Source organism: Pimephales promelas, chromosome 19, assembly GCF_988280905.1.
Source record: "Pimephales promelas chromosome 19, fPimPro1.hap1.1, whole genome shotgun sequence".
Lineage (NCBI taxonomy): Eukaryota > Metazoa > Chordata > Actinopteri > Cypriniformes > Leuciscidae > Pimephales > Pimephales promelas.
Genome location: NC_142787.1, coordinates 17,418,346 through 17,446,168, shown reverse-complemented (window position 1 = coordinate 17,446,168; position 27,823 = coordinate 17,418,346). Strand labels below are relative to the sequence as shown.

The 27,823-nt window shown below is 36.2% G+C and overlaps 4 protein-coding genes across 5 annotated transcripts in view; all 4 read right to left on the bottom strand.

The window, feature by feature from the left end:
* Nucleotides 1-3,513: 3,513 nt before the first annotated feature.
* On the bottom strand, nucleotides 3,514-11,519 carry cd8b (cd8 beta). Its single transcript, XM_039687981.2, has 7 exons — nucleotides 11,423-11,519; nucleotides 7,599-7,764; nucleotides 5,881-6,231; nucleotides 5,234-5,326; nucleotides 5,060-5,146; nucleotides 4,750-4,783; nucleotides 3,514-4,401 (listed from the first exon to the last, which is right to left on the bottom strand). Exons 2-7 carry the CDS (start codon nucleotides 7,642-7,644, stop codon nucleotides 4,383-4,385), a joined length of 630 nt encoding a protein of 209 aa, XP_039543915.2. The 5' UTR covers nucleotides 7,645-7,764; nucleotides 11,423-11,519; the 3' UTR covers nucleotides 3,514-4,382.
* A 127-nt stretch (nucleotides 11,520-11,646) lies between these two features.
* On the bottom strand, nucleotides 11,647-17,383 carry zmat1 (zinc finger matrin-type 1). Its single transcript, XM_039687974.2, has 7 exons — nucleotides 16,869-17,383; nucleotides 15,308-15,414; nucleotides 15,142-15,228; nucleotides 14,916-15,048; nucleotides 14,560-14,820; nucleotides 14,042-14,132; nucleotides 11,647-13,488 (listed from the first exon to the last, which is right to left on the bottom strand). The coding sequence occupies exons 1-7, from the start codon at nucleotides 16,996-16,998 to the stop codon at nucleotides 12,504-12,506; spliced, it is 1,794 nt and encodes a 597-aa protein (XP_039543908.2). The 5' UTR covers nucleotides 16,999-17,383; the 3' UTR covers nucleotides 11,647-12,503.
* Nucleotides 17,384-17,477: 94 nt separating this feature from the next.
* entpd2b (ectonucleoside triphosphate diphosphohydrolase 2b) lies at nucleotides 17,478-26,256 on the bottom strand. 2 transcript variants are annotated; one of them, XM_089123483.1, is made up of 9 exons: nucleotides 25,996-26,256; nucleotides 23,909-24,026; nucleotides 23,622-23,772; nucleotides 20,664-20,823; nucleotides 19,493-19,720; nucleotides 19,084-19,353; nucleotides 18,892-19,011; nucleotides 18,355-18,489; nucleotides 17,478-18,222 (listed from the first exon to the last, which is right to left on the bottom strand). In XM_089123483.1, the coding sequence occupies exons 1-9, from the start codon at nucleotides 26,203-26,205 to the stop codon at nucleotides 18,013-18,015; spliced, it is 1,602 nt and encodes a 533-aa protein (XP_088979609.1). In that variant the 5' UTR covers nucleotides 26,206-26,256; the 3' UTR covers nucleotides 17,478-18,012. The 2 variants fall into 2 exon arrangements, with proteins under 2 accessions (XP_088979609.1, XP_088979610.1); XM_089123484.1 differs by lacking the exon at nucleotides 25,996-26,256 and having other exon boundaries at nucleotides 23,896-23,999.
* A 702-nt stretch (nucleotides 26,257-26,958) lies between these two features.
* The window catches only part of grin1a (glutamate receptor, ionotropic, N-methyl D-aspartate 1a), a 28,013-nt gene continuing 27,148 nt past the window's right edge, over nucleotides 26,959-27,823 (bottom strand). The window contains exon 24 of the mRNA XM_039687973.2: nucleotides 26,959-27,666. The gene's annotated coding sequence lies outside the window, so the exon portion shown is untranslated. The remainder of the gene's footprint in view (nucleotides 27,667-27,823) is intronic.

Sequence of the window (27,823 nt, the reverse complement as noted above, 5' to 3'; positions counted from 1 at the left end):
TCTCCACACTGTAACTCTCACCTTTACCGTAAAAAATCGTCTTGGAAGGTACTTAATATATTTTACCATATAAAATCGACTAATATTTTGTATATTCATAAAAAAGTTGGAATGTGAACAAGATGAACCATATGAATTATAGTAAACACTAGAAAAAATACGCTTGAACAAAGGCAGGGACCCCATGACTGTACAGTAAATCTCACAGTGTTGACCCTTCATAAAGGGGAGGTCTGTTTTTCTTATCTTACCGGTGGGTGTCCAGGAAGACCTCCAGTCAAACGGAAAGACAGTTTCTGACAGGCGGTCCACCCTCAGTTTCCATGTAGTTTTGAGTCACATTCTCAGTCTGGGTAATTTCTCATCATCCACTGATTTCTTAACCTGGGGATCCCTGTCTGACTCACCAAAAGAACCTGATCTCAGAGACGTGGGTCTCAGACCCAAAACACAGCTCGGAGACCGAGGACGAGGGGGATGGGGCTTACCTGGGGATTCCTTGGAGGAAGAGGGCCAACTCATCCTCACACACACACCACAACAGAGAATTATTACATGCAGTAAGACAACAGCCCACCTCAGAGAGCTCAGTTTAGAGAGTGATCAGTAAAAACAGACTTTCAGTCACTGCAGTGATAACAGCGTTATGGGATTCTCTTCATTCAAACACTATGCATTCATCTGAAGCTCAGAGGGAGGGATCAGTTACAGATCACAACCTGATGTAAGTATACTTCTGCTTTCTTGGTGATGGTTTAATACCTTCATGTTGAGACTTTACTGGGGTCTCATCCTGAATGTGCTTAAATAATAGTCACTTTTTCCCCTTAAAGTTATTAAATTTAATGTTCTTCTCATCTAATCAAATTTATCAGATATTATCAAAGCTCTACAGCATATCAAAGTGAATTTGTTTTCAGAAATGTTATATGTTGCTTTTTATGGGGTGATTTAGTAAATTTATTAGTAACTAATAGTTTCTGAATGCCAGCTGCACTTGATACACATGTCCTCCATTATTACTCTAAACACTTGTAAAGTCACGGGTTTCTATAGGCTACACATTTGTGTGATTTTATTTTACTTATAGCACAGGTTGATAAAATAAAACAAGCTGTTTTAGCATATACTTTCATAAAATACATATAAATACAATTTATTAAATTAAGATATATATGAAGAGTTCAGATGCAAAAGCCTCTAAATGCCATTTGAAATTTTCTTCTTTAATGATGATTTTTATCAAACTTGTATATTTAAGTTCAGTAATTTCACTTAAATAACAATTAATAGGTAATTATCATTGCCATTTAAGTGAAATCACTGAACTTAAATATACAAGCTTGATTAAAAATTATCATTCTAGAAGAAAATTTCAAATGGCATTTAGAGGCTTTTGCATCTGAACTCTTCATATATATAGTAATATAATATTACTGATGAAATGAATGCAATGAAATCTCAAATACAGTTAATTAATCTATACACATTCGCAATTGCATTGATGGCAGGATTTTTCAATGTTCATTATTATGTTGTTTCTCTAAACTTTCATAAAGTGACAAATTGACTGGCTACATTTTGTTGTGTGATTGTATTTTACTAGTATAGCACAGGCTAGTAGCACAAGTTTTTAAACACGGATACACAGATCTGTTCTGTTTTAGCGTATATGGTGTATATATATATATATATGTGTGTGTGTGTGTGTGTGTACATACAATTTTAAACTTTTTGTTTGAAATATCTTTTAATCATTGAAACAGTGTTTTATTGTCTGTTATTTGTTTTATTGTGTTTATGTCTATGCAGCACATTGGTAAACAGTTTTAAATAGTGCTTTATAAATAAAGTGACATACTCTGTTAAAATAATATATCATACAATTTATAAATGTATTATATTTATAGTAGGCCTATATAATATTACAATTGAAATTAATGCAATGCAATTGCAAGTGATGGAATTGTATTTTAGATGTTAATGAATCTAGTATTGTGTTCAGATATAACATTTTTAAATTATTAAGTATTCACTGTTGTCGTTGATGGTTAAGAATGTGAAATATGAATGTAATTCATAAATATCATTTAAATGCTGTCATTTTCAACCCTTCAAATGAATTGGTCTTCTGTCCCTTTTAATTTCATTTCGTCATCAAGATGAATGCACATGGTAATTAAAAATGGTAGATTGTGCACACAGTGTAACATAAATACCTACAATGGGTAATTGGGTAATTTTTCAAAAGACTTTAAATACAAATGGTTTTATTTCATGTTCATGTGTGCAGATGCTCATCGTTGAAGACAAAGATCACAACAAAAGTTATCCAGACGCAAAAAAGGATAAGAACTTCAGTTCTTTTTTCTCAACATTATAAGTTTAAGGAAAGTTACCCCTTGAGTGTGAAGTATTTTATTCATTTTCTCATTGATATTAAATGAATTTTTACACCTTATACCTGATATTTTCTGCGAGTAATGTGATTTTCTTCTTTTTGATGTATAAACCAAATGTAGTTTTGTGCACTTTTCTGTATTGAAAGAGATTGGTATATGCATTTAATATATTCTGTTTAAACTTTTTTAATGGTTTTTAAATGTTTTTTTTTACAATTCTTCAAATAAAGAAAAATGTTTCCCTTACCCACAACAAGAAAAATCATGTTTTTCTACTGTTCCACTCATCTAAATTATTGAAAGCCTGACTAAATGAATAAACTAATGATAAAACATTGGTTTTACAGTTCAGAAACTGTGCTCAACAGTGTAATGGAGGTCTTTTGTTAAAGTCTGTGACGCTCTCCATGCGGCAACGTCTGTGGTCTCTGTGGTGGTTTTGTTTTAGAGTAGCGCTGAGGAGCTCAAAGCTGAACGAGCGATGCGACAGAGATAATGTTCTGTCTTTTTGCACAGGAAGGGGTTTGTTCATTTGCCTCAAAGTATCAGGAAAAACAGCTGCATTTTCAAATTGAATGACAGCACAGCTTCTCTCATACCCACTTTTTGTTTATTTGACACAGACCTTTTATTTATTTTTTGATTACAAGTAGTTTTTCCATTAAATGGTCCTTTTGATTTGAAATGTTATTTGTCCAAATTTGTTTTGTGTTTTAGGTGTTGTTGGTCATTTACCAGCTTTTTACTGGTGTTTTTGTGAGTTTTAGTGGACGAGTAAATGTCAGTCCTCAAATTCACACAGGTGTCCTATTATACAGAGTAACCACAGGTGTAGTGTACTGTAGCTCATCACATTAACTATCAACATGTGCATTTAGTCTTAGGTAGTCTAGATGTTACATAAAACATATTTCAAGCTAATCCTCGCTGTGATCAGACACAATATCATTCGGTATAGTTTCATAAAGGGAGCACACACCCTCAGAGGGAAACTTGATAACACCCAAACACATAAACCAACACACCCTCAGATATGTAAGACAGGGGGACACCATACAAACAAGTGTCATCACAGACAAAGAACTCACAGAAACACTTAATAATACACTCATTTGAAAGAAAACGTGAGTTTAATTAAACAATGATTAATACAACTAATGAGCATAACATTTAAATCATGAAGAAATCAGAAAACTGTACATTCATACGCAAATTAAACATGCTGTGTTGTCAAAAACAAAACTCAAAGCTTGATAAAAACATGGGTTTAGTCCGGGTTTAGGGTGAGTTCAGTTTTTATTGTAATCCTGATGGTACGTTCAGCTCTAGTTTAATTCAGTCAAGCCAGACAATGAATCTAATTCATTAAGTGAACTGTTGGTTGAAGAATGTCCAATGAGACATTGAACTGTGAGTACATTTAAAGGGATAGTTCACCCAAAAAATGAAAATTCTGTCATCATTTACTCACCCTTAAGTTGTTCCAAACTTGTATAAATGTGTTTCTTCTGCTGAACACAAATGAATATATTTTGAAGAATGTTTGATGGACCCTATTCCATAGTATTTTTTCCATTTGGAACAACTTGAGGATGATGATGACAGAATTTAGATTTCTAAACTATCACACACACTTTTGTAGACAGGTTACTTTACAATAAGGTCTTATTAGTTAACATTAGTTAAAGCAATAACTATTATGGACTAACAATAAGCAACATATTTTGTTACAGTATTTATTAATATTTGTTAACACTAGTAGTTCGCATGGTAGTTCATGTTAGCTCAGGTCAATTAAAACAGAAAACTTTAGATTTTTCATAATGTATTAGTGAGATTGATAAATGCTTTAGAATTGTTTTTACAGTATTTGTTAGGTAATATTAACTAATGAAACCTTATTATAAAGTGTAGGTATGTAATGTGTTTTATCAAACTGTAGATACTTTTTGTTTGGAGATGACGAGTCTGTTCTCCACCTCATCGCAACGGATTTGTCCTATGGAGAAAAGAGCATAGTAAACATTCTTTTAAAAAAGCTTTAAAAGCTCATGATATTGGCAGATATAGTTAAAAAAATGTATTTAAATGTTCATTAAAATTTCAATGAGCCTAATAAGGCTGTCAAGACACAGGCAATGCAAACACACATGTAAGGACTTTGATGCGAGGCGCGAGTATCGCAAATCAACATCGACCCACAACTATAACATTCCTGTTTAGTCGCTTATTTTCACGCTTGAAAGACGAAAAGATAATTGAAGGTATGTTTTAGTCCTAGAAATAACATTCATTAAATAGATGCTTTGATTAAAAAAAAAAAAAACAATGAAATATCTCAACTTACTTGGTGAATCGATGTCTGCATTTCTTAGGTAGACCTGTTGTCTCAATGTAAAAAAAAGAGACATTCACACAAATGTTATATAAAATCCAAATCTGAATTAAATTAACAACACATTTTTATACAATAAGTGTTTAAACTGTCACTGAGCTATAAGCACTGTGAAGTACTGTACTTTAATCTACGCATATGGAAACAGTAATGGAAAAAGTTGTGAAGCTCTTTCTTTGACCACTGTGACGTACCAGTCTTTTACAAAGACATATCTGAGTTCTATGTGTGTGTGTGTGTGTGTGTGTGTGTGTGTACTCACGACTGAAGTAGTAAAGTATGCCTGCAAGTGTAATGGCCAAAAGCAAAAGAGCACCAATTCCCGGCCAAAGCACCACATGTTCACAGCCTGCAACACAATACAAAGAAACCAATAAAACTAAACAGTATAAAATAGCAAGAAATCAGCAGTACAACAGCACGCCTTTGTCCGCACCTTTAGGTGAGTACTGAGATGGTTTGCAGGGTTTGGGATTTACGGGTTTTCGGTCCATCTTGGCGGTTGGTGGTTGAACTGTTGGAGGATTCACTGGAGAACAAAGACGAAATAACATCAAGAATCCATTGTGGACACTGATTCAAATGAAAAATTCTGACCAAATGAAATGGGGGAGAGTTATAATTCTGAATATGAAGTCAACATGTCAGGTCACGAACTTTCCAGACGATCCCAGACAAGTCAAGACTGCTTGAACGGAACTCTGGGATTCTCCGGCCAAATATCTCGCTCTTTGAATCTCTCCTACCACGTCCCACATTAGTCACATCAGTCATTTATTTTAAGTTAGATGATCTTTTGATGTTCTTAGAGCACCATGAAAGAGGATAAAGACTGAAGATTTGGAAACATCTCCACCTTCATGCCAGGTGAAGATGTCCTTACTTCGGGGATGGAAACGTCAATGCTGGTGTTATTTTACTAAGACGACTCTTTAAACCAACATTTAGTATCTCATTTTCATTGCTTTCCTCAGTCTAAAATTGTCATTCTGGAACTATCGACAACACCATTAAAGAGGGAAACTCAAGTTTTGACAATAAAAAATAGGGTTGGAGTCAAAACAAGGGGAGCAATGCCCATACCTCCAGGCATAATGTAATATCCAGCAGGAACTACATTCTTAGTTTTAAACATGCAGGAATAGAAGCCGACGTCATCTTTTTGTAGCTTCATGATGCGCAGGGTGAAGACTGCCTTCTGACTAATGGACACAGTACCCTTGAACTTAGAGGCTTCGATGTTCTCTCCATGTTGCTCTCTGCCGGCGCTGTTGACATACATCAGAAACTGAAGAGAGTTCTTACTCTCAAGGTACCGGTACCAAAACACCTCCTGGCAGGAATGGTCCGGACAATTACAGTTCAGACTTTGCGTCTCATTGATTTTGGGGTAGAAAACATTCGAAGTAGCTTGGAAGGAGGGCAGAACGACCACTTAGGAGAAACAAAGGAGAAATCATGAGTACCGCTTTGTCAGTTATGCACATTTTGAATTTAAGGTTTAACTTTGTCATTTAGCCACATTCAGTTTTAAGTGTATTCAAAGAACATTACAAAAAATTCAAATACAGTATTCAAAAAATAAATTATATAACGGCAGTTATCAATGTTCCTCGACTTCTGCAGACTTCCTTATATGCTAAGCTCATATTAATGTAGCTTTTGAGTGCTAGTTTGTTCGTTACGCACATTTTGATTTTTGAGTTTAGCTTCATGAAATGTACCCATTCAAAGGACAATGACAGTGTAAAGTCAGGTGTCGAAAGTATAACAGTAAAAGAACACAAACATATAGAATTAGAAACTGAAAAAGAAAATAAAAGGCTGAAAAGACATGTGTACGAAAGACTATAGTCAATTTACACATCAGTCAATTTCCTTGTTATGTAAGAATGGAAACCTGAACAGACAGAACTCTATATAGGCGATATATGTTGTCTATATTCTCTTGCAAAACAGTTTTCCTCTCTTATCAGTGTCTGAGAGTGTCTGGCACATATGTGGATATAGATTCATACAGCATATGAGCCGAAAAAAAAAAACCCATCATCATTTATGTCAGAGAATGGAACAAAAATCCATTCACGCAATATACAATATTCAGTTTAGTACAAAAAGCAAAATGTTGAGAGTGTGAAAGCATGAAATTGAGTTTTTAGTGAATCGGATTTCCATTTATTGGTTAACACTGACATTTTTTCTTTTTTTTTCTTTTAAATTTAAACATACTAGATGCAAATGAGCAATCTGTTCTACATTAACCCGAGTGTGTGAGACTCAGTAACAGTGGATTGGCTTGATAACACTTCTTTTGATAGTCCATTTGAGACATACTAACTATAACTAACTTTGCAACTAAGTCACTATAAGTAGATTGTCTGCTTAATATCTGCTAACACTTTTGATATTGTGATGCTCCTCAAACAGACATTTTACTAACTATAAGTAACATTGCAACTACATGTCAACTTATTCTACTAACCCTAACCTAACAATATACTTATACTCTACTGAGAGTTGGTTGACAAGTAGCAAAGTCACTTATATTTAGTAGAATGAATGTCTAAAGTAAAGAGTTAAACGCAAACATTTGTATCAAACGCAAGAAATTTGTAAATTGCCTTAGGATGCAAAACACCTTTCGGCCTAAAGCGAACCACTGAGATCATCATCATAAAATATCTTCGACTTGTGCATACTTCTTTAAGCTAAGCTCATATTACTGAAGCACGTACGTTTTAGGTCTGGTCCCACTATGGAATTTGACGGCTCTTAAATATAATGCGAAGAAAAGTTCTTACCTGCCATCCACACGAACACATAACAGCTCATGCAAGAGAGGGTCATCCTTGGGCGTTTGTGTGTGAGCTGTCAACTGTGTGTCTGTGTTTTCCTTTCTGTTCTTCATGTGTCACACTGAAAGGAGGGTCTGCAGTGTGTGGGGCCAATGAACCAATTACTGAAAGCCTATCAGAGAATGAGTCAGAGGAAACACACATACACATGAAACATCAAGGAAAAATCAGGAGTCTTTTCAGAAAAACACAAATTTCAAGTTTCGTTTGCAAGTAAATAACAGCTATTGGCTGTTGAACATGCAAAAGCATTATACATTTTACTGAAAACCTCTTAAGTACACAATTATCTTTCAGCGTGCAACGTGCCAACGCTTAGACTGATTTTGCTATAATGCACTGTTGCGAAAAAACAAATGATTATACAATTATGATATGATTTAGTGAAATTTAATAATGATGTGATAGTATGTAATTTCAACACATTTTGAAGACATAACATCTATTTTGACTGCGTCCTGACAAAAATTCGATGATTTTAGAGGTTCTAGATCGTTCACTCTCGTGCATCAAGTAACTTTTAACAGACATGTTGTTAGAGAAGTGCGAGGATTTAAACTAACGCAGTTAAAATCTATACAACATGCAATCATGATTGAATTGATCTCTTACTTCTGCAAACTCACATGTTTACAAAAATGTGATGAAACCCACAGGTCATTCTATTTAAGTTCCAATGCATGCTAAAATAATTTGTTCTTCTCTTCTTTGAAACAGATCGCACAGGCTTGCTGAATCCTAAATGCCTTCCCTAAAATGATCTTTAACCCAAACGCAGGTGTGTGACCTGAATAACACCTGCATCTGTCCGCAAAGCACCACAGCTGGAACTGCATCAAATCAACACAAACATAATATTAAAAAAAAAAAAAAAAAAAAAAAAAAAAAAAAACCACTTGTGAGGAATATCAGACATGCCTGAAATTATTTACAGATCCAATTCAACATTCTGCTGATGCTGGATTAATGAACTGAAACTAAAAAAGTACAGATGTAAGCATTTAATATTAAAGCAAGGCAGTTTGACCTCAAAGTGTTGGTAGAGTATAGGCTACATTTCCCATTTCTGACAGTATGGTGATAGATTTTGAGCGTCGTAAGCAGCCTAGTAAAAGTGTGACACTATGATATATCCAGGACTAAGACGGAATAAGGAAACAAACGTGCCCAATATATATATATATATATATATATATATATATATATAATTATTATACATTAATAGTTTAATGTAAACAATATTTGGTAGAGTATAGGCTTATAGAGTATATATATATATATATATATATATATATATATATATATAGATAGATAGATAGATAGATAGATAGATAGATAGATAGATAGATAGATAGATAGATAGATAGATAGATAGATAGATAGATAGATAGATAGATAGATAGATAGATAGATAATATTCTGAAAATGGATATTTGGATGATATTTAATTGAAATATATATTATAATAATATAATAATAATATAATATATATTAGTTTTTTTATATGATGTACCATTTTTATATGATATATATATATATATATATATATATATATATATATATATATATATATATATATATAAATTATTTAAAAAAAATCTAAAATATCTCCCCCTCTGGTCACAGCTTGAGTACATATTCATTTTCAGAAAATAATTAAAAGAAAAAATAAATAAGAAAATATTTTCATAGCTTCACACAAACTGTTGATAAAAATGATAAAATTGTGTAAATCGTGTTATGGCTTGGAGATATCTTCTTATATAACCAAAACTTTTTAATGACTTTTAACAGCGAATTTATTTACTGAAGAAAATCAAGAAAATGCAAGTATTGATGAAATAAATTATGTTAAGTTAAGTCAAACTAACAAAACAAATAAACCCTGATAAACTTGCTCAAAGTAAACATGCATGCTGGAACGCATCTTTTTTCACACAGTGTAAAACCACTTTTACACTGAAATCAATCACATATATAGAAGATCAAAGTTTATTCCAACGCTGTTGGGCATACATATTTAGTTCATAAATAAATCAAAAAATTTTCATTATTCTGCACCATATTTACACTCACTTCAGAAACAGAAAAAAACCTGAAGAACAAAACTGCAGGCCGAGCTCAGTTAAACTTTTGAGCCACAAAATCAAACCGCTGGTTTTGTTCAGAAGCACAACATTTATCAATTCTTTGAACAAGCCTTAGCCAACATGCTGGTTTTTCACTCCGCGTTCTAGATAAACTGCACTAATGAAGTTTTTTTGAGTGTGTGGGACTCTGGAGCCTGAAGCTTGTGTGGGAGTTTTGTGATCTCGCTCATTGGCCCTCTTCTCTTGAGAAGGGCTGAAAGGGCTCATGGGCCCGTGGAGGGGTCGTGAAGAGGGGAGGATGTGGCACAGGCACATGCTTCGGAGGTCGAAGCTACGGCAAAGACACAGGGAGTCGAACCGCACGATTCTTTGAAAACAGGAGATCTCAGGGGGCTCGAGAGAACGCGAATGTCGACGGAGGGCTTTCAACTCTGTGGTTACAAAGGCTTAGGAAAAAAGTTCAGAAAGTTCTGAAGTACAAAAACTGCGTGAGAAGGAACAGGTGTTAGATCGACAAATAATATGCATTAAAATGCATTTGAAGATCAGAACATGATCATTAGAATTACAAACATTAGATTTCATCTTAGATGCAAATTCAAGTGATAGTTCATACAAAAATGAAAAACTGTCATTTACTCACAATCATGTCGTTCCATGTAGGCCTACACTACCAGTCAAACGTTTAGAATAATTAAGACTCTTTGCATGTTTTTGAAAGAAGTCTCTTCTGCTCACCATATATATATATATATATATATATATTATATATATATATATATATATATATATATATATATAAAATACAGTAAAAACAGTAATGTTGTGAAATATATTTGCAAATTTCAAATATCCATTTTCATTCATCTTCAGTGTCACAAGATCCTTTAGAAACCAATCTAATTATAATAAATCACTTATGATCTCATTTGTGCTTATGCATATTCAAACTCTATCAAAATTGGGAAACAGAAAGTGTCATCCAGTCATCATTGATGATTGGTTACTTTCACTGATGTCAAATCTCACGTTCAATCTTTGAATTGGTGCAGACAGAAGGGTTTTTCACTGAATAATGAATTTTGGTCTGTTTATGACAAAAAAAATCTAAATAGTTATAGTTTCAAAATACATGGAATACAGCGCACAAGTCTTTTGTGATAATTTCATGATCCATTTTATCATAATTTCAGCCCAAATCCCATTTCGCTTACAAGTTTGGAATGACATGAGGGTTAGTAAATTACAGAATTGTCATTTTTGTCTGAATCATCCCATTTCACATGCGAGTATGATGAAAACCCATTTACAATTGTTTTCGCACAATAAATATGTTCCATGAGAAGTCAGAAAGTTCTCTAAAACCAAAAATTTAGTTGAGAATTGTTTAATGAAGCCATTGATAATCAGATACGTATGATTTCTTGATTGTGATAATAGTATGAACTCTCAAAAAGGGAAATGCAGCTCTATGCAAGAAAGAGGTCAACAGAGTAGCAGTCGTGTCCTCATTCAACTCCTGCACCTGTTAGACCTGCAAACAAATCTATTCCTGTATGCTGCTGCATCGAATGAGGCTGATGTTGCATTACGATTTCACACACACAAATAAAACAAAACTAAGGATTGCAGTTTGAGCTCTTCCGATACAGGGAAATGTTCACGATGTGCAAATCTGACCTTTCAGACAACTCTTCGCATAATTCTCGCCATTCTTGAACCGAGTCAGGGTTTGAAAGGCGTTTCTAGCAGTTCCAGATCCACTGTGTGCATGCTGGCAATCAGCACCCCCTTCAGGCTAAAAGTGGAAATGCTTCAATTAGGTCATGAGCACGAGGAAACATTCATGTATGAGATCTTTAGAAAAAAAAACAACAACAATAAATACTAAATCTATACTGACATAAACAGCGGGAGGGGTTTATTTAATCAAAGCATGAAGCAAGTTGAAGGATACATGGGTGGATGGCTCATGTAGTGTTTTTGCATCACAGCAGACAGCACAAAGTCTAACATTTCTACTGATTTCTCCAATAGAAGAGAGCAGCTCTAAAGACATCCTATATAGTCTGTAGTCCTGAGCATTTCAAGGAATAGTTTATCATCATTTTCTCACCCTTATGTCATTCCAAACTTGTGTGACTCTGTTTATTTTGTGAAACACAAAAGGAGAGATTTAGGATAGCTTTTTTCCCACACTGTGAAAGTGGATGGATGCTGTCGAGCTCTACAAATGACAAAAAAAAAAAAAAAAAAAAAAACACCTTTTATGTACCAGGTAGTTCAAACAACTTGTGCAATATGAAACTTTTTGAGTCATGACAGCTTTGCATTTGTCAAACGTTGTAGGTTCTTAAGTGTCACGGCAATATGAATAGCAGTTTTAATATGTGGAATTGGAGACAGAAATATTTTCAGTGAATATCAACATATATTTTGATCCATACATCACAAATATATAATGCATTAAGTTGTATTGTCTACATATTGTCTGACAGCTTCCATTCACATTCATTGCATTGGGAAGCATGAACATTGCTCAAAACATCTACTTTCGTGAAATGAAATGAGGGTGAGCAATTGACAAAATGTTCATTTTTGATTTCATAAAAAGGAATTGAGAGCAGATGTATGAAAGAAAGGCCTTAAGAGTTCTTCGGAGAGCATCATTTGCGAGATGGGTCCAGTAGATTTGAGTGCTCTTCTGAGGTCCCGTGCAGTTTTATTCCAACAATACTGTCAAACCATCATCGAACAGTCTTTAAAAAACACCAAGAATAGTTTCATCCCAGAGCCTTTCCTCCTCAGTCCTGTTGTCTTCTTGACTCGTCTTCTCTTTTCCTTTTTTCTTCTCTTTTTTATGTTTTTGTTTGCCATCTTTTGTTTCTGTCCTTTCCTCCACGTGTTCCTCCATCCTTCCCTGTGCTTCCTCATTTCGCACCACAACCTCTTGTTTCTCCAAGAGTTCCTCTTCTTTTTGTTTCTTTGCATGCTGTCCATCCCCGTGCCTCCTACTTTTCTTGCTTGATCTTCTTTTACTTCTGCTTTCCTCATCTTCGCTAGAGCTTCTGTCTCTTTTTCTTCTCTCCTTCCATTTCTTATTCCTATCCTCTTCTCTTTCTACACTTCCTCTCTTGTCTCCCTTCAGCCTCTTTTTCCTTTCACCCCGTTCCGCTTCTCCTTCCCTCCCTCTCCTTTCCGTATCAGACCCGTCCTCCAGATCTCTTCTGCCCTTCCCTCGCTTTCTCATCTTCCTCTTCCGTCTCCTCCTCTCTCTGCTGTCGTAACTGCTGCTGCTGTCACTACTGCTGCTATTATAGGAGGAGCCGGAGAAAGAGGAGGAGCTACATGTCTCAGGGCTCCTCCCTTTTTTATATAGTTGACCGGGTATGAATGGAGGACGGGATTGTGGCATATATCCTGGCCGATAGTGTGGGACAGGGCCTCTCACCCCAAAGCCAAACTGAGGGACCGGAGACTGGAATTGTGGGGGCCAGTGAGGTCGAGGGAAACTAGGAGGCGGAAAACATGGCATTAATTGGCCAAGATGAGGCATTTCTTCTCCTATTAGTGAACCTTCTGTTGTACTCTCATCCAGAACTTTGCTTGCTTGTCCCACAGTGCCGGGCCCTGCTTTGGGCTCCAGTCCCCGGGCCTTCTGCACCTGGATGTAGTCAGCCAGCTCATCCTGGAAGGAGTCATACACTTTCTTCTGAGATTTGCATAGATCCATAACTTTCTTCTCTCTAAGGACCAATATGAATTACAAAGTCAATTTCTCTTATTCGTATGACTGATAACAAGCAGATTAGGATTAAAATAGGTGCATGTAAACTATTAATCAACCAATATTGGTTTTCTAATAGCATACGCAAATAAGTAAAATGCAGAAGTAACAGCTATATGTTTATGACTATTTAAAAAAAATAATAATAATTTGCAACACCTACAGAACATTCAAACAGACAAAAATAAACTATGGCAGGATTTTTTATCGACGAAAGCATAATTAGAAAATAAATAAGATAAGTAAATAATTCTGATTTCATTTTTACTTTAAATCTTTTGAACTCAGACAATGTTCACTTGGAAGTTCATTCATGAAAAATCCATTGTTATATCATCGATTATGCAAAAATGTCAAATATTGGCTGACTAATTGGCCTAGCCGATAAATATCGGCCTTTCGCAAATGAAAGCTACAGTTCAGTCTTCTAATCTAAACCAAGATCCAAACCCTAGTGGCTATGACAAAATATGGCATCAAATGAAATAACTAATGAAAATGACATCACTCACTTGGTGAAGTGTTTGTTTCCTTGCATGTGTGCCTGGTACATCTCTATTGAGCTGAGTGCCAGACAGCAAATCGGGCAAGTCAGGGAGCTCACTGTAGTGTGTGAGAGGAAAACAAAATAGTGAGAGAAAAAGGGTTTAATAACAAGGAAATAAAGCAAATATCAAATCGTAAACCCACAAAACATGAATCTATCAAAATAAGTGAACTGACTACAACATTTCTGTTCACTTTAATGGATTACATACAGCATGACCTCTTAGGACCTCTGGAATTAAGATGCGTTTTGGTCATTACGATCACAAGTAGACAACACTCAACACAGGTGTAAAACGTTCTGAGCTTGTCCACTTTCAACTACTTCCATAGGTAGTCGAAAACGCATTCGAACAGACATGCGTTTATTTAAAATTAAATAATTTAAAAACATTATTATGAATATTAGTAAATCAAACCATTCATTCATTTTAATATGAATATGAATAAACTAATTTGGTAGATGCAAATGTATATATTATACCATGTTCTGACTGTTCCCCCATCTGGTCCAGCATCTCAGTTCGGGCCTGGTTCCGCTGATGTTTCCGGCCGCTGTAGTGCTGCTGAGCAACCAGAGGGTTGTTGAAGGAAGCGCTGCACAGCGTACAGTACTTGTTGGGGTCACTGAGGTCAACCTCTTGATCGGCCAAACCAGAAGTGTCGCTCTGCTCCTGACTGATCGGGTTTTGTACAGCATTCACTGATGGGAGTGCAACGGGAGATGTGGATTCTAGGACTGCCACTGAAAGTAGAATCATTTGAAAAGCGTTTATGAGAGGTTTTGCCCACAATGGTGGAGAGCCAGACTCAATATATTCCGGTCTGAATTTGACTCACCTCCAGGAGGTGGAGGATTGGTTTTTCTCATGTTCTTGGCATGAACCTTTCCCTCGTAATGCGACTTGGCCACAGTGGGGGAGCTGAACACCATGTTGCACAGCTCGCAAAACTTCTCAGCAGACAGACCTCTCTGTAGCAAAAAAGAACAAAATATGACGAATTAAAGCATGCTAACCCACACTTAAAAGCAATACATGCATATTTTGTATGATCCGTTACATACCAATAGGCCTCCGCTGTCTTGGCTCGTCTTGTTCATATTAGCTTTGTTGTTCAGGTACATCCTGACTCTTTGTGTATGCTTTTTCCCCTGGTAGCATAGAAAGCAGTGTTAGAAATGTGACTGTAGCCCTTTTGAGATAAACTTTAAACGGAAAGACTTCACAAACCTCATAATGAGAAACTCTCTGAGACTCGTGAATCAGGGTTGCTTCGCACACATGACAGAAGTTATCCGTCAACAGGCCTTTGAGAAGATCACTGTCACTCTGAGACCCTGCAGGAAAATCAGACAATAGTGTGCACATTTAAACAGAGCTGCTTTAAGGTTTGAAATAACTTGAATGTACGTTTGCGCAAGGTAGCATGAGTGATCTCATTAGCACATTTTTGCAAATCAGATTTTCATGGGGCATGACATTTATAATTAGAAATAGATTTTAGATACAAAGTGAGGCATTCAGTAATACTAGTCAAGAAAAAATAGAAAGTACTGTTACGTTTCTCTTAGAAATACAATTATATCTGGTAATCAGAATATATCAAAATTGATTTAACAAATGACGAGCATGAGCAGATGAATTAATGCTCACATAAACTGTTGGACTGATCTAAATGCGACAATTCACACAATAATGGTATCAAGGATGATTTACGAAGGAATTCTTTCTGCTCATATTTCATATTTCAATGAGGCTCAATGTGTGTAAGCAAACATACTAGTAATAGTATATAAGGTTCTTGTGGTGGAAAACTAGTGGAAATGGTCAATTTTTAAAAAATACATAACAGAATTAAGGATGCACCCATAGTTATTTCCATGCTACGCTTGACTGATTAATGACTGATAAATGACAGATATAAAAACTTTAAATTATTAAAAACACACACACACACAGTCAAATGCCAATATTTTTAAATGTTAAACCTGAATCTAGGTATCATATTAAACTGTAAAAACTAATTTTAGAAATTATAATAAATTATATTGTGCATCACTAAATAGACAACTAGTGCATGCTGTGGTTTCTTTTGCTAATATTTTAATGAATGCAATGCTGCAATGTACATCTAAATGAAAGAGTGATCTTCATTATTTGCATAAAATGGTGGTCAATTCACACGACAGGACAGTTTGTTCCCTGAATGTGTCGTTTAACTCTCTCAGTTCAAACAATTCAGTCACAAAATGTTCCAAGTTTGTGGATGCTAATATTGCATTAAAATATAAATTTGGAGTTAATGTTTATTTGTTTGTATTGCTGTCTCATAGAAAATGCGCATTATTGATACAATACTTTTTTTACATAAATGACGAATTAGTTAGTACTGAAAACGCTCTAAAAAGTTTTAAATTTGCACAAACCAGCAGCTATTTAATTTAGGCTAAAATACATTAGCTATCTGGCTAGATTGTTGTTTGATCGTCGAATTAACCGATCTACACGATGTTTTGTTTCATTAACCCCCCGTGTTTTGTCTTATCGTGTATTTTCAGCCGATGCACTACTTAAACAAAAGATTGTTGTTACAAAAGGGATTTTTGTGGTGGTTGTTTAAGGTGAATAATGTGGGTATTAATATTTAGCCTAGCCTAGCTTGTTGGCTCGCTAAGCTTTATTACCACCCATGAATCCATCTCAAACAACTCAAACACAAACATTCGATGCAAATAAACTCCATATGACGGCATTTTTGAAGTTTTTGAAGGGTTTCAACTGATAGACTCACCTTCTTCAACCTGAGAAATATTGGTGTTAGTGTTTTGTACTGTTTCTGGATTGATATCGTCTGTATTTTTGATATTGTCTGTTTCCGCACACTGCGGAAAACACGATACACTAGCTTTAAGCTCGGACATCTCTTTAAACCTGGAAATAAATCAAAACTGAAGTAGATTTAGCTAAAATGCCAAAGCGTTCTACATGTCAATGGCTATGATATAAAGGGAGGCGATGTGCGCATGCGCAGTGGGATCGCGTTTCTTTACGTGCCAGCCATTGAATTGAGCAGTTGCTTACTGCCATCATCTGGTGTTTTGTTATAAGCGATTAAATAGCCCACCTATCATCAAAAAGAACATTTGTATTATTAAATAAATTAAATATATCATGATGTCAATGGTATAAGCATAGTTTAAAAAAATGATTAGGCCTACTACTACTGTAAAATAACAATACAATAAATGTTATCTCTTTCTGTCAGACAGTCAGAATCAATGTCATTTTGCTTAATTTCAGTTAAAATATAGTAAAATATAGTTTTAAAAAAAACATAGAGTTCCAAAACATAGATGTTTGGCATATCAGAAACCTTCATCTGAAATGAATTGAATTAAAGTGAAATATTAACATTATGATTTATTCATTCAATCTGAGAAACAGGTGAAATGCCATGCATTTTTTATACGTTAACTGAAGACAAATATGAACTGGGCAAAAATAGAGACTCAAAACACAGGAGACATTTCTCTTAGAAAAGAAAAATAATAAAGACATTGAATAAAGTTGATTAGTATATAAAAAAGACTATGAAATCAACTGAAATCTGTTAAAATAGTGACATACAACTGTGAATGTACAATAATACAGTGATAGAATCAAATTATATAACATAGTAATAAAGGATATTTCATATTATAGCATTTAGAATTAATTCCTTTTCTCGTGAATTGAACTTCAAATTACTTTATGGTTTGATGCACATAAATCATATCTTTCAGTAACCATTTGGCAAAACAATAAATTAGATATTAAATTGATAAATGAGATATTATCACAACATTATCACTGACCGTTTACTGGAATGCATTAATACTTTTTGTGGAGATTATTGTAAAGACACAAAACACAGAAAATAACTGTATGAGAGTGCACTATGAGACACCTCTATTTCTCCTTTTCTTCCGGATCACTAGGAGAGCCATGTAACAGACGGTGGCAATGAGGAGGCCAGTTAGGAGAATCAACAAACCGATCCATGCCGCAGGACACAAGCCCTTCCTGATCCCCACAGGTTCCTCTGGAAGAAGACTGCTCACACTGAGTATATAACCCAAAGCCCAGCCCAGAGAGGCCTCACCTGCCTAAAACATTGAGTAGAGATCGAAAGTCAAATTTTGCATTTTAATCAGCAGCAAACTGGAAAAAATGTCATGGCCTAATTCAGAAGTTCTATTATGTACAAGTATACTGTATCACCATGTTGATATACTCACCTTTTTCTGGAAAGCAACATTTTGGAACGAATGTTCATCAAAGCTATAACCCCTAAGCAATAGAACTTGTATATACACTGCAACTGCGCAATAATCCTTCAGATATTTTTTCAAGTCAGGGGCTTTCTTGGTCATCTATAATGAACAGGAGATATGGATATGAATTAGATTTACAGGACTTCAGATATGCAATGCGGCAGTGTATTTATCACAAGCAGTACACATTTTTATGAGCAGTACCTCACCTTTTTACAACTATATGTTTGTCAATCTCATAAACCTTCTAAAAATATCCAGTTAATATTTCACCCTGAAATCTCTTTCTCATACATATTAGGCCTATTTAGGCCTTTCATTGTCATATTTTCATTAAAAAAAAACTCAAATTCTCATTGCTGTAATGCAAATTACAACCTCAAATTACAACCTCATCAGTTACATGGACATATTATGCGATTTAACTGATTTATTGGCAAATGGTGATATTCTCACAAATATGCACACACACACACACACACACACACTTAAAACTTATACCTCTTCAATGGTCATATTACACACAGCCTGTGTAGCCTCCTCTAGCTGAGCAGAGGTGCTGATCTTTATCCCTGTACTTTGCTGGAGAAAACTGTGAGTGAAGAAATAGGCAGAGAAGGCCTGAAAGAAAGAGAAATGCATAAGATGCTATTCTGTTAAACTCATCTGACCATTTCTGGGCCCCTCACCCACCATGAATCCCCCACTGATGTTGGGCTGGAAAACTCCATTAAAGGAACACTGAGAAAAGGGGCAGGAGTGAAAGGAAAATATTTCAGAAGTGTTGCCAAGGCAGCTTTGGTAGTCCCCGGTGCCTTGCACTCTGATCCACAATTGAGGGTCATACGTTTTGGGTCTCCTAGATGCTGCACAAGGCGAGTCAAACACTTCCTCCAGCTTGAAGACATCAGTGAAGTCAGATGGGTAGCAGGGATGATACACTTTGCTAGTATTACCCTGCGACTGAAATTAAGACATGCTAGATGAGTGTTTACTCACAGGACAAAATGAATCCAAAGAAGTTTGTTTATGACCAATGAAAAAAAGTGTCTTCATAACATACAGTATATTGCAGTATCATTTGATTTGTGATGCATCATACTGTAACCAGGTAGGCCAGGACCATGCGCAGAGCCTCTTCTTTACCAAAGCACAGGTAACTTTGTGTGTAGAGGGAATACTCTTGCCCGTAGAGACGCAAGGTCATATGGTTTCTCTCGTTTTCAACTTTCTCTGGGGTCTCAAAGGTGATCTGTGTGGACGCCCCACCTAAATCCAGCGCTCCGACTGTTTTTCTGCCAGGGTTAAGCCACCGGCCCACATAGCCATACTACATAGTGTGGAAAGAAATTAATAAACAAAGACAGAAAACGGCCACTAGATGGCCCCAGCAGTTGAGAAACTGTGGTAACCATAAATCACAGCCCAGTCTCACCCCCAAGGTGTCATCTACCTGACCCCTTGGGAAGCATTTGACCATGCTTCAATATCTGACACTTTAGGCCATAGACATCTATATAAAGGCTAGATATGTTGTCCACGCTGCTGGCCAATGGAGGTCGACGTCTGCACCTGGCGGCCATCTTGTCACAGGCAGCTCGCTCACTTATTGGTATGTTTAAATGAAATGACCATAACTTGCACAACTTTCTACCGATTTTCAAACGGTTTGTTTTGTTATAAATGTCAGAGATGTAGTTATGACACTGCATACTAATGAATAAAAAGTGTGTAAATAAATAATCATCCAGATAATTATCGCCACGTTAATAACGTTTGTAAGAAACCAAACCGTTGGTAAATCTGTCAAGATTTCAACGAGATAAGAGTATTTGTGTTCGTGCTGACCACTTATCTTACACATCAGCTTGTCTCCGCCGGTGATGACGATGGAAACTCCGCCGTAACACATCTAGCCTTTATATACAGTACATATCTATACTTTAGGCGCCCTTTAGCGACAGTTAGATGACGTTCTAGGATCGCGTGTAACCCTACCCCCACCCCAGACCTAAACCTAACCGCAGACCTAAACCTAACCTGACCTAAATCTAACTAACGCTTTCCTTTAGCGTTAGTTAAATGACGCCGTAGGATCGCAAGCGTCAAATATTGAAGCATGGTCAAAGGTGATGCCTTGGGGTGACAATGCGTTGCAGCCAAATCAAGACACTGGCTTAATATTTAGAACTCTGTTTTGAAAAGAAGTGACTAATTATTGACTTTCACTGATGAGAAAAGATCATACTCTAACAGAATGAAAGTAGAGCTACCTTTATGAAGTTTTCAAGGAGGTAGTTCACAGTGATCCAACCATAAACCCCCTCTTCTTGACCACTCAAAATGACTGCCCCTCGAAAGGTAAATGGAAAAGATTTGATTTTTTGTTTGACTTCTTGAAGAACCTTAAATGCTTTGTCGCGATTGGTAATTCTGTAGAAAATAAAAGACAGAGAAAATGAAATGTATTGGAGCAGGATGAAAAAAAAAATACAAAAGCAAATGACAGACAACAATTATTACATATAAAATATTTATTGACAGAATATAGTCTACAATGGCCCCAAAAGGGTTTTGGACACTTACTAAATGTCTGTCATGACAACTCTTTGAGTATTTGACATTGTTATACTATTTCTCGATTGCCAACACACAATAATTCAACATTTTCTCACAAATATATACACAATATAAACCACGCACCAACTTGTACAAAGTCAATGTCAAAATATTTTAGTCAAAAACACATTTTTGTCTCTTTTGTCACAATCAAACTTTAGTCTATTATTTAGTCTAACAATCATAATCTTTATTATTGAATATAATAAAATCAATATTGATAATATGAGGGTATAGGGGTGATTTGAGACTAAAATACTAAAGTTTGATTGTGACAAAAGAGACAAAATAATCTCAAATCACCCCAAATAGTGCCCTATTTAAAGTCTCTAAAATGTTTTTGGCTTTTAGTAGGCCTATGTTAGCTGCACTGCTAACTTTAAGCTAGTGTGCTCCAAAATAATGACAAAATTTGTATTTAGACGACCAAACCCAACGTTGAAAATGAAACTCAGGTTGATGTCAGAAACCAACATCAATCGGGTTCTGAAATCAACCCGACTTCCATTTCCAACCAAAATCATCCCCTGACTGGCGTTACTTTCTACTCAAGGACCTTGAGAGAAATGAGGTGCAGTAAAAAGTACAATATTTGTCTTTCAAATGTAGTGAAGTTAAATTAAAAGAGCTCCAGAAAAAAATAATACTCAAGTAAAGTGCATATACTCAAAAAGTGTAGCCTACTTAAGTACAGTACTCAAGTACTGTCCACATCAACCCTGACACACAACCTAACAAATACCCAAACAACTCCACTGCACTATATTTCATCAGGAACAAATCTCCTTTGACCCTGTCCCCATCATTTCTCTTTTCCTTTCATATCCTGTTCCTCTTTGTCTCCCATTCTCCAAGGCACCCAATCACCTGTGGGCCTAGTATCCTGAGATTCTGATTGATGTGTCATCAGTTTTGCTATACTTAATGTTTACACATGGATAAATGTGTACTATTTGAGTTCACAGTGGCATTAGTGTTAATTATGATATGTTTGTGTTTTCTGAATGAGAACATTGATACATAAAGCTGTGCAAAATGAGGGCATTTTCAAGCATGCCTCAAAAAATTTCTGGGTTGTTTTAACCTCCTCCACTCTGATCGCCCGTGGGCGGGCAACAGAGCTACGTCATTATATTTAAACTTATTTTTTTGTGTTTCTGGAGATGCTATCACCCCATATATAGTATCATTTTAAATCTTTTATCAATCCCCCAGTGTTTTTTTTTTACAATCTCAATAAATCATATGCACTGTCACAGAATGAGCTGTTCTAAGATTCAGCGCTTTGTGACGTAGAATTGAGCAAGGGGTTTGATTGACAGTGTGGTTGTGGCATAGACGGTGATCTGTACACCATCCTCCATTGTTTCAACGACAGCCGGTATTGTCTCCTAGAATCATAAGTGTTTGGTTGTGGGATGGAATGCAATAATGACATACATAGTAGTTTTCACGTACTTTTGACATCGGATCCACTGAAAACACAGTGGATGTATTGTATTTTGGAAGTTTAAGTGGCGCCTTTCCTTCGTAAATAAGTTTATGTTTGAGCGAATCATTTTCTGACTGACTGTTTTGTGAAGGAGTGTCAATTGAAAGCAGGTCTTGCTTCAAAGTTAATCCTCAAGTGTGGATCGTCGTCTACTGTTTGCGATCCAACGTCACCTTCAGTAACAGTAAGTGTATTCTATGATTTTTGAGCAAATAGTAATTTCAGTCGATGTCAGCCTATTCAACAACAAATGTGTCTAAAGTTGTCGTCGTCGTAGGATGTCTGTGTATATAATTTAAACCTTGTTTGTATAGTGTGTAACCACACGTTTATAAATATATATATTTTTAAAGATATTATATGAAAAACTGCATATATGTTCTTGTTCTGTAAGTTAGCCATCTTCTCACATTTGCTACAGAAGCACCTGTATGACAAGTAAACATGACGCAACAGGTCCCTTGCATAAATGTAATTTCGCTTGTACGTAGCAAACTTTATCACAGTATGTGTTTGTAGTTTCAAAAAATTGTGCCAACATTAGTGTTTGTGTTTGTGTCTGTGTGTGTTGCACATCCATAATTTCAAAGGGGATGCGATTACAACTCTACAAATGCATAAATGTATCAAATAACCGTACTTGAAAAAAAGGGTACAGAGTAAAACGTACTGGTCCATTCTCATTTGTGTTCATTCTTCCGAAGTCTCTTCGTCATCTGGGTCTGATCAGAGACTATTTATATATTCCGATTCAAACATGTTCGGCTGAATGACATTCAAAACGGCGGGTCTCTCACTCTCTCAGTCCTTCTGCTTACCGACTGCCATAGGTCTGCAAGTGATGCCCTCATCCAAAGGCAGGGCGGGGATATGCAGCTCATTTGCATTTAAGGTCGTATGCACCAAAACAGGTCATTTTTAAACATGCCCCAAAAATGAATGGTTATAATGAATTAACTGTGGGGTATTTTGAGTTGAAACTTCACAAATACATTCTGGGGACACCCAAGTCCATTATTACTTGTAAAAAGGGGCATAATAGGTGCCCTTTAAATAATATTTATTTTTATGCATAAAAACGTTCAAAACTTCAGTAACATAAGAAGAAAAACACACTCACTTCAGAAGTCTCATACCAGCAGTGGCCCCCAGATACACAGGGGTGCGGTGATGTCTATCTGGGGGAATGTCTCGCATGGCCTCCTTCAAGCATGCCTCGAGGCTGCGGCCTGCTGCACCCCGCTGACCAGCATAAGCAGAGATTCCTCCTCCTGCGCCAAAGGAACACAAAGTGCTTTTCTGTGAACATGCTTACGATGCCTTCTGCTTTAGATGTTTATCTGTAGAGTAAATTTGTTCGCCCTTTATCTGCCTGTACTTTTGAAGAATTTCACCAAGTCTTTTGACCTTTAACATGACACTCGCTGTGCTGGGCAACTACGCCTGTGCCATTTAACTTGTCTGCTGGCCATCTGTAGGTGTACAAGGCTGTGTGTGAGGAGCCAGCGTCCAGCACAATCCCGTACTGCAATGGGAGAGAGGGAGAGAGAGCGAGCGAGAGAGAAAGAGAGAGAGAGAGAGAGAGAGAGAGAGAGAAAAGTTTAAAAATCCATGTTCAATTTGCTTTTTAGTATGTGATTAATGTATTGTCATAACAGATGTTCTGACAGTGATTTATTCACAGAAACCACTATATTCTGAGAACGCCCAGCATGTATCCAGTATAATAGAATAAGTATTTGTACAAAATGTGTTTCTGTGCCCTCACACAGTTATTTACCCACAGCTCCCAGGGGTTTACATGCACCTGGTGACTGATGACACACTCTTGGAGACCCAGTTCCCAGAAGAATCTGATATAACAAACTGTTCTGAGTCTTCTTCTTTATTTGTTCCAGGGTTCACAAGAAACACGATGACTTCTCAATGTTTACCTTGTGGAGGTGTAAGGGGTATACAGTGACAGACCCAGAACCAGATATGAAGAATGAAGACCCAGAGTCAGAATTATAAAAAAAAATTAAAGAAAAGTTTTACTGAATAGTTTGCCATTTTCATTCAGTCAGCTTCAAGACTCTCAAAGGAGTTCATAGGCTGCCTTTTTACAGTTACAAAGATCACACCAGTTATACCATTTCCAAGGTCTAAGCTACGTCATTGCTTACACATTGAATGATTCTCATTGGCTAAGAAATAGATAAACATAGTAATTTTCCACACATATACAGATAGACAGAAGCATATCTCCATCGATTATGCAGCTGAAACTCAGAGACACGTCATGACCTTCCAATGCATTCTCATCCTTTAGCATCATATAGGTGATGCTATATGACAAAACGCCGCTATACTACGCACATGGCACCCGTTATCGTTAATATAACACGCGCTGTGATGGGTAGGTTTAGGTGTGGGGTAGGGTAGTCTCATATTACGTTAAAGGATTTATGATGCCTTGGGTTCATGTGTTAGAACGGACTGGACCTTCCAGGTCGCAGATTTGGGTTGCTGGGCGACAGTACATTATGTCCAGAACAACAACTTAGTCAATCTCCAGTAATGGCAGTGGTTCCTTAACCTGCAACCAAGAAGACTAACACACACACCGACGCACTGCTTTTCCAAGGTTGGATTTGGCCAGGCTCTAACTATAAACAGGACAGTCGTCTTAAAACATCAAGATGATGCCTTCTTTCTCTCAAGGATAGCTAAACTTTAGCGTAACTTAAGTAAGACTTTAACAAAGAAATGGTCCCTTAATCTATTGGCTTCAAAGACCCCTTTATGTTTTAACACATTGGAGACCTTTCTCAAACACAAAACAAATCCCTTTTTCTCTCTATTTTCATTGTTACTGCATTCAGATATCAAATACAGACATTAGAAAATACATGAAAAGAACATTTCAGTAATCACACTATAACTTCTATAACAAAGTAAAATCTCACAAGCCTAGAAAAGTCATTCAACTCATTTGACATTTAGAAAGAAAAATATTGATTAACACCTTGATTATAATTACTCATCATTACATAGCCCTATACATTGAAGCAGCGGTGGATTCCAATCCACTCTCTTCATTAAGTATCTGTTTATAATGTAATTTTAGATTTGTACTTGTGGTTTAGGATCTGTCTTTCAGATTTGATGTTATTGTCTATGACCCAGAGATTGGATATGAATTATTAGCATCTGGGGGTGAATGTGAAATCAAATACAGGTAAAGTACTATTCAGATCTACTTTGAGAGATAAATTACCCATTACACAACTAGCATAGTGTGCGCTTAAAACACATAATATTGCAAAAACACCACAATTCCTCTTTGTACCATTTGCCAAAATCATGCCTTCCTCTACTCAAGATAACCTGCATACAAATGTTAAAGAAAGAAAGAAAGAAAGAAAGAAAGAAAGAAAAAAAAGAAAGAAAGAAAGAAAGAAAGAAAGAAAGAAAAAGAAAATCGTCAAGAATTTATAAGTAATAATACTAACCATGTAATGCGGCTGCTCTCTCAGTTCATGTATAGGTACAGTTAGAAGTAGAATACACACGATCCCAAACAGAAGGAGCGTTCCTGAGGCAACGAACTTAACAAAAAGTTTATCCATCAGTAAAGTTGGGGTCTGCCTGGTGCAATTCGGATAGTGAAGGAGCAAGGGCAGCCCCTTCTCTACAAGCCCCACTAATAGAATGCACTTCATTTACAATTCATATTATTCATTCTTATATCTTAATGAAGATATTAAAAGATTCACTCAATGAACAAATTGTTTTAGATTGGAGTGGAAGCACAACATGTCATGCACTAATAATAAATCTAAAAATATATATTTTTAATCTTTTGTAGAAAGAATGAGGGAGTGTTCTGAACATTCCTAAATTATCTTTTGTATCATGTTTTGTGACTTTTAAAGGTGTTCACTGGTGCATCTGACTAGAATCTGAGTCATTCTTGTGCAGCAGGACTAAGTGACAGAGAACAGATTTATTTACAAGGGTTCTCTTCATTCAGTGCTCATGCACTGCCTCTATTCAAAGGCGGACACAGAAATCATGCTCTGAATAGGACAATTCCTGCCAAGAGCAGAAGAACTTTGCATTAACAAGCCTACTTTGTATCCACACGGCACTACGTGTGGTAAGAATTTCCTGTTGGTGTTGAAGAGGGAGGATGAAGAAATGTGTGACATTATCTACATTTCAGTGAAATAGCATGCTTGAGCAGTAAACTCATTTAATGCCAAAATAGAACGACTAAATTTAGTCTGCCCAAACAACCTGATCTTAAATTGAACAAGATGTCAAAAATTTGGCAAAGGTTTTGTTTTTGCTTTTGTGTTTACAATACAATCAAATCATGTGGGATTATGATTGGAGTTAGAATTAGCTTGTAAGGAGAATTGAAAACATTTCTCAAGAAACATTCCAGTTTAAAGATTCACAAGCAGTCAGCACAAGTTTAAACAAGAGCCCTTTTATGAACAGTATTTAACTACATTTCAAGCACCACTAGATAAAGATTAACAATTTTACATAGATGGATAAATACAGTGACTTTGCACATTTGAACAGGCATAATTTTCAAGACCATGTAATGACAAACCTTAGGATGCCATTTAAATAAATACAAAACTAAAAATTCAGGAACCAAGTAACCTGAATGTGTGAATTATTTTCTTAATACACACAAAATTGTCACACGGGAAACTGTTAGTTCAGCTCCTCAAACAAACAAAACAGCAACATAATGCATAAATGCACCAAATAACAAAAACAAGAAAACATGCAACATCTCAGTCCTGCTTTTCCAGCTCTGGTGTAGTGTTTTTAAATATTGGGACAACAGATTCCTCCTCTTTGCACAGGTGCCAGACCACAATGCAATAATAATTGAGCAGTAGAAGCAGCAACATGGCAACCAAGGCCAAAACGACCAGAAGGGCCACCACTAGTCTCTTTCTGGTGCAAAATGGGTGCGATGACCAGTGGTCACAGTGGGACCCTTCCTCCAGTGAGTGTTTAGGCGTGGACAGAAAGTGTTTAATCCAGGTCCCAGCAGAAGCAACAGGTAAAAATAAACATGATTCTTTGTCACCCATCATCACAGCAATAAAAAGCCTCTTGTCCACAGAGCAACTGTCACTACCACCTCCCAGTGGTGTCTGAAAAAGAAACATACAGATATGGTTAAATTAAGCAGCTTATAGTGTAACACACACACACCTGCTGAAAGAGGGAGCAAAGCCATAGAAGATCACAATAGAAACTTCGTATAGAGAATCAGTAAAGCAACTACCCACAACACCCTAGCAACTGCAC

What these genes read in the sequence shown, in the direction of transcription:
- zmat1 (XM_039687974.2), bottom strand. Translation starts at nt 16,998, where the DNA reads ATGTCCGAGCTTAAAGCTAGTGTATCGTGTTTTCCGCAGTGTGCGGAA. An exon ending in TATTTCTCAGGTTGAAGAAG is followed by an intron (nt 15,415 to 16,868) that starts GTGAGTCTATCA and finishes ATTTTCCTGCAG; the next exon opens with GGTCTCAGAGTGACAGTGAT. An exon ending in AAGACAGCGGAGGCCTATTG is followed by an intron (nt 15,049 to 15,141) that starts GTATGTAACGGA and finishes TTTTTGCTACAG; the next exon opens with AGAGGTCTGTCTGCTGAGAA.
- entpd2b (XM_089123483.1), bottom strand. Translation starts at nt 26,205, where the DNA reads ATGAAGTGCATTCTATTAGTGGGGCTTGTAGAGAAGGGGCTGCCCTTG. An exon ending in TCCTTGAAAACTTCATAAAG is followed by an intron (nt 19,721 to 20,663) that starts GTAGCTCTACTT and finishes CACACTATGTAG; the next exon opens with TATGGCTATGTGGGCCGGTG. An exon ending in GTAATATGACCATTGAAGAG is followed by an intron (nt 18,490 to 18,891) that starts GTATAAGTTTTA and finishes TGTTCATTATAG; the next exon opens with ATGACCAAGAAAGCCCCTGA.
- cd8b (XM_039687981.2), bottom strand. Translation starts at nt 7,644, where the DNA reads ATGACCCTCTCTTGCATGAGCTGTTATGTGTTCGTGTGGATGGCAG. An exon ending in ATCTCAGTACTCACCTAAAG is followed by an intron (nt 5,147 to 5,233) that starts GTGCGGACAAAG and finishes ATTGTGTTGCAG; the next exon opens with GCTGTGAACATGTGGTGCTT. An exon ending in CATACTTTACTACTTCAGTC is followed by an intron (nt 4,784 to 5,059) that starts GTGAGTACACAC and finishes TTGAGACAACAG; the next exon opens with GTCTACCTAAGAAATGCAGA.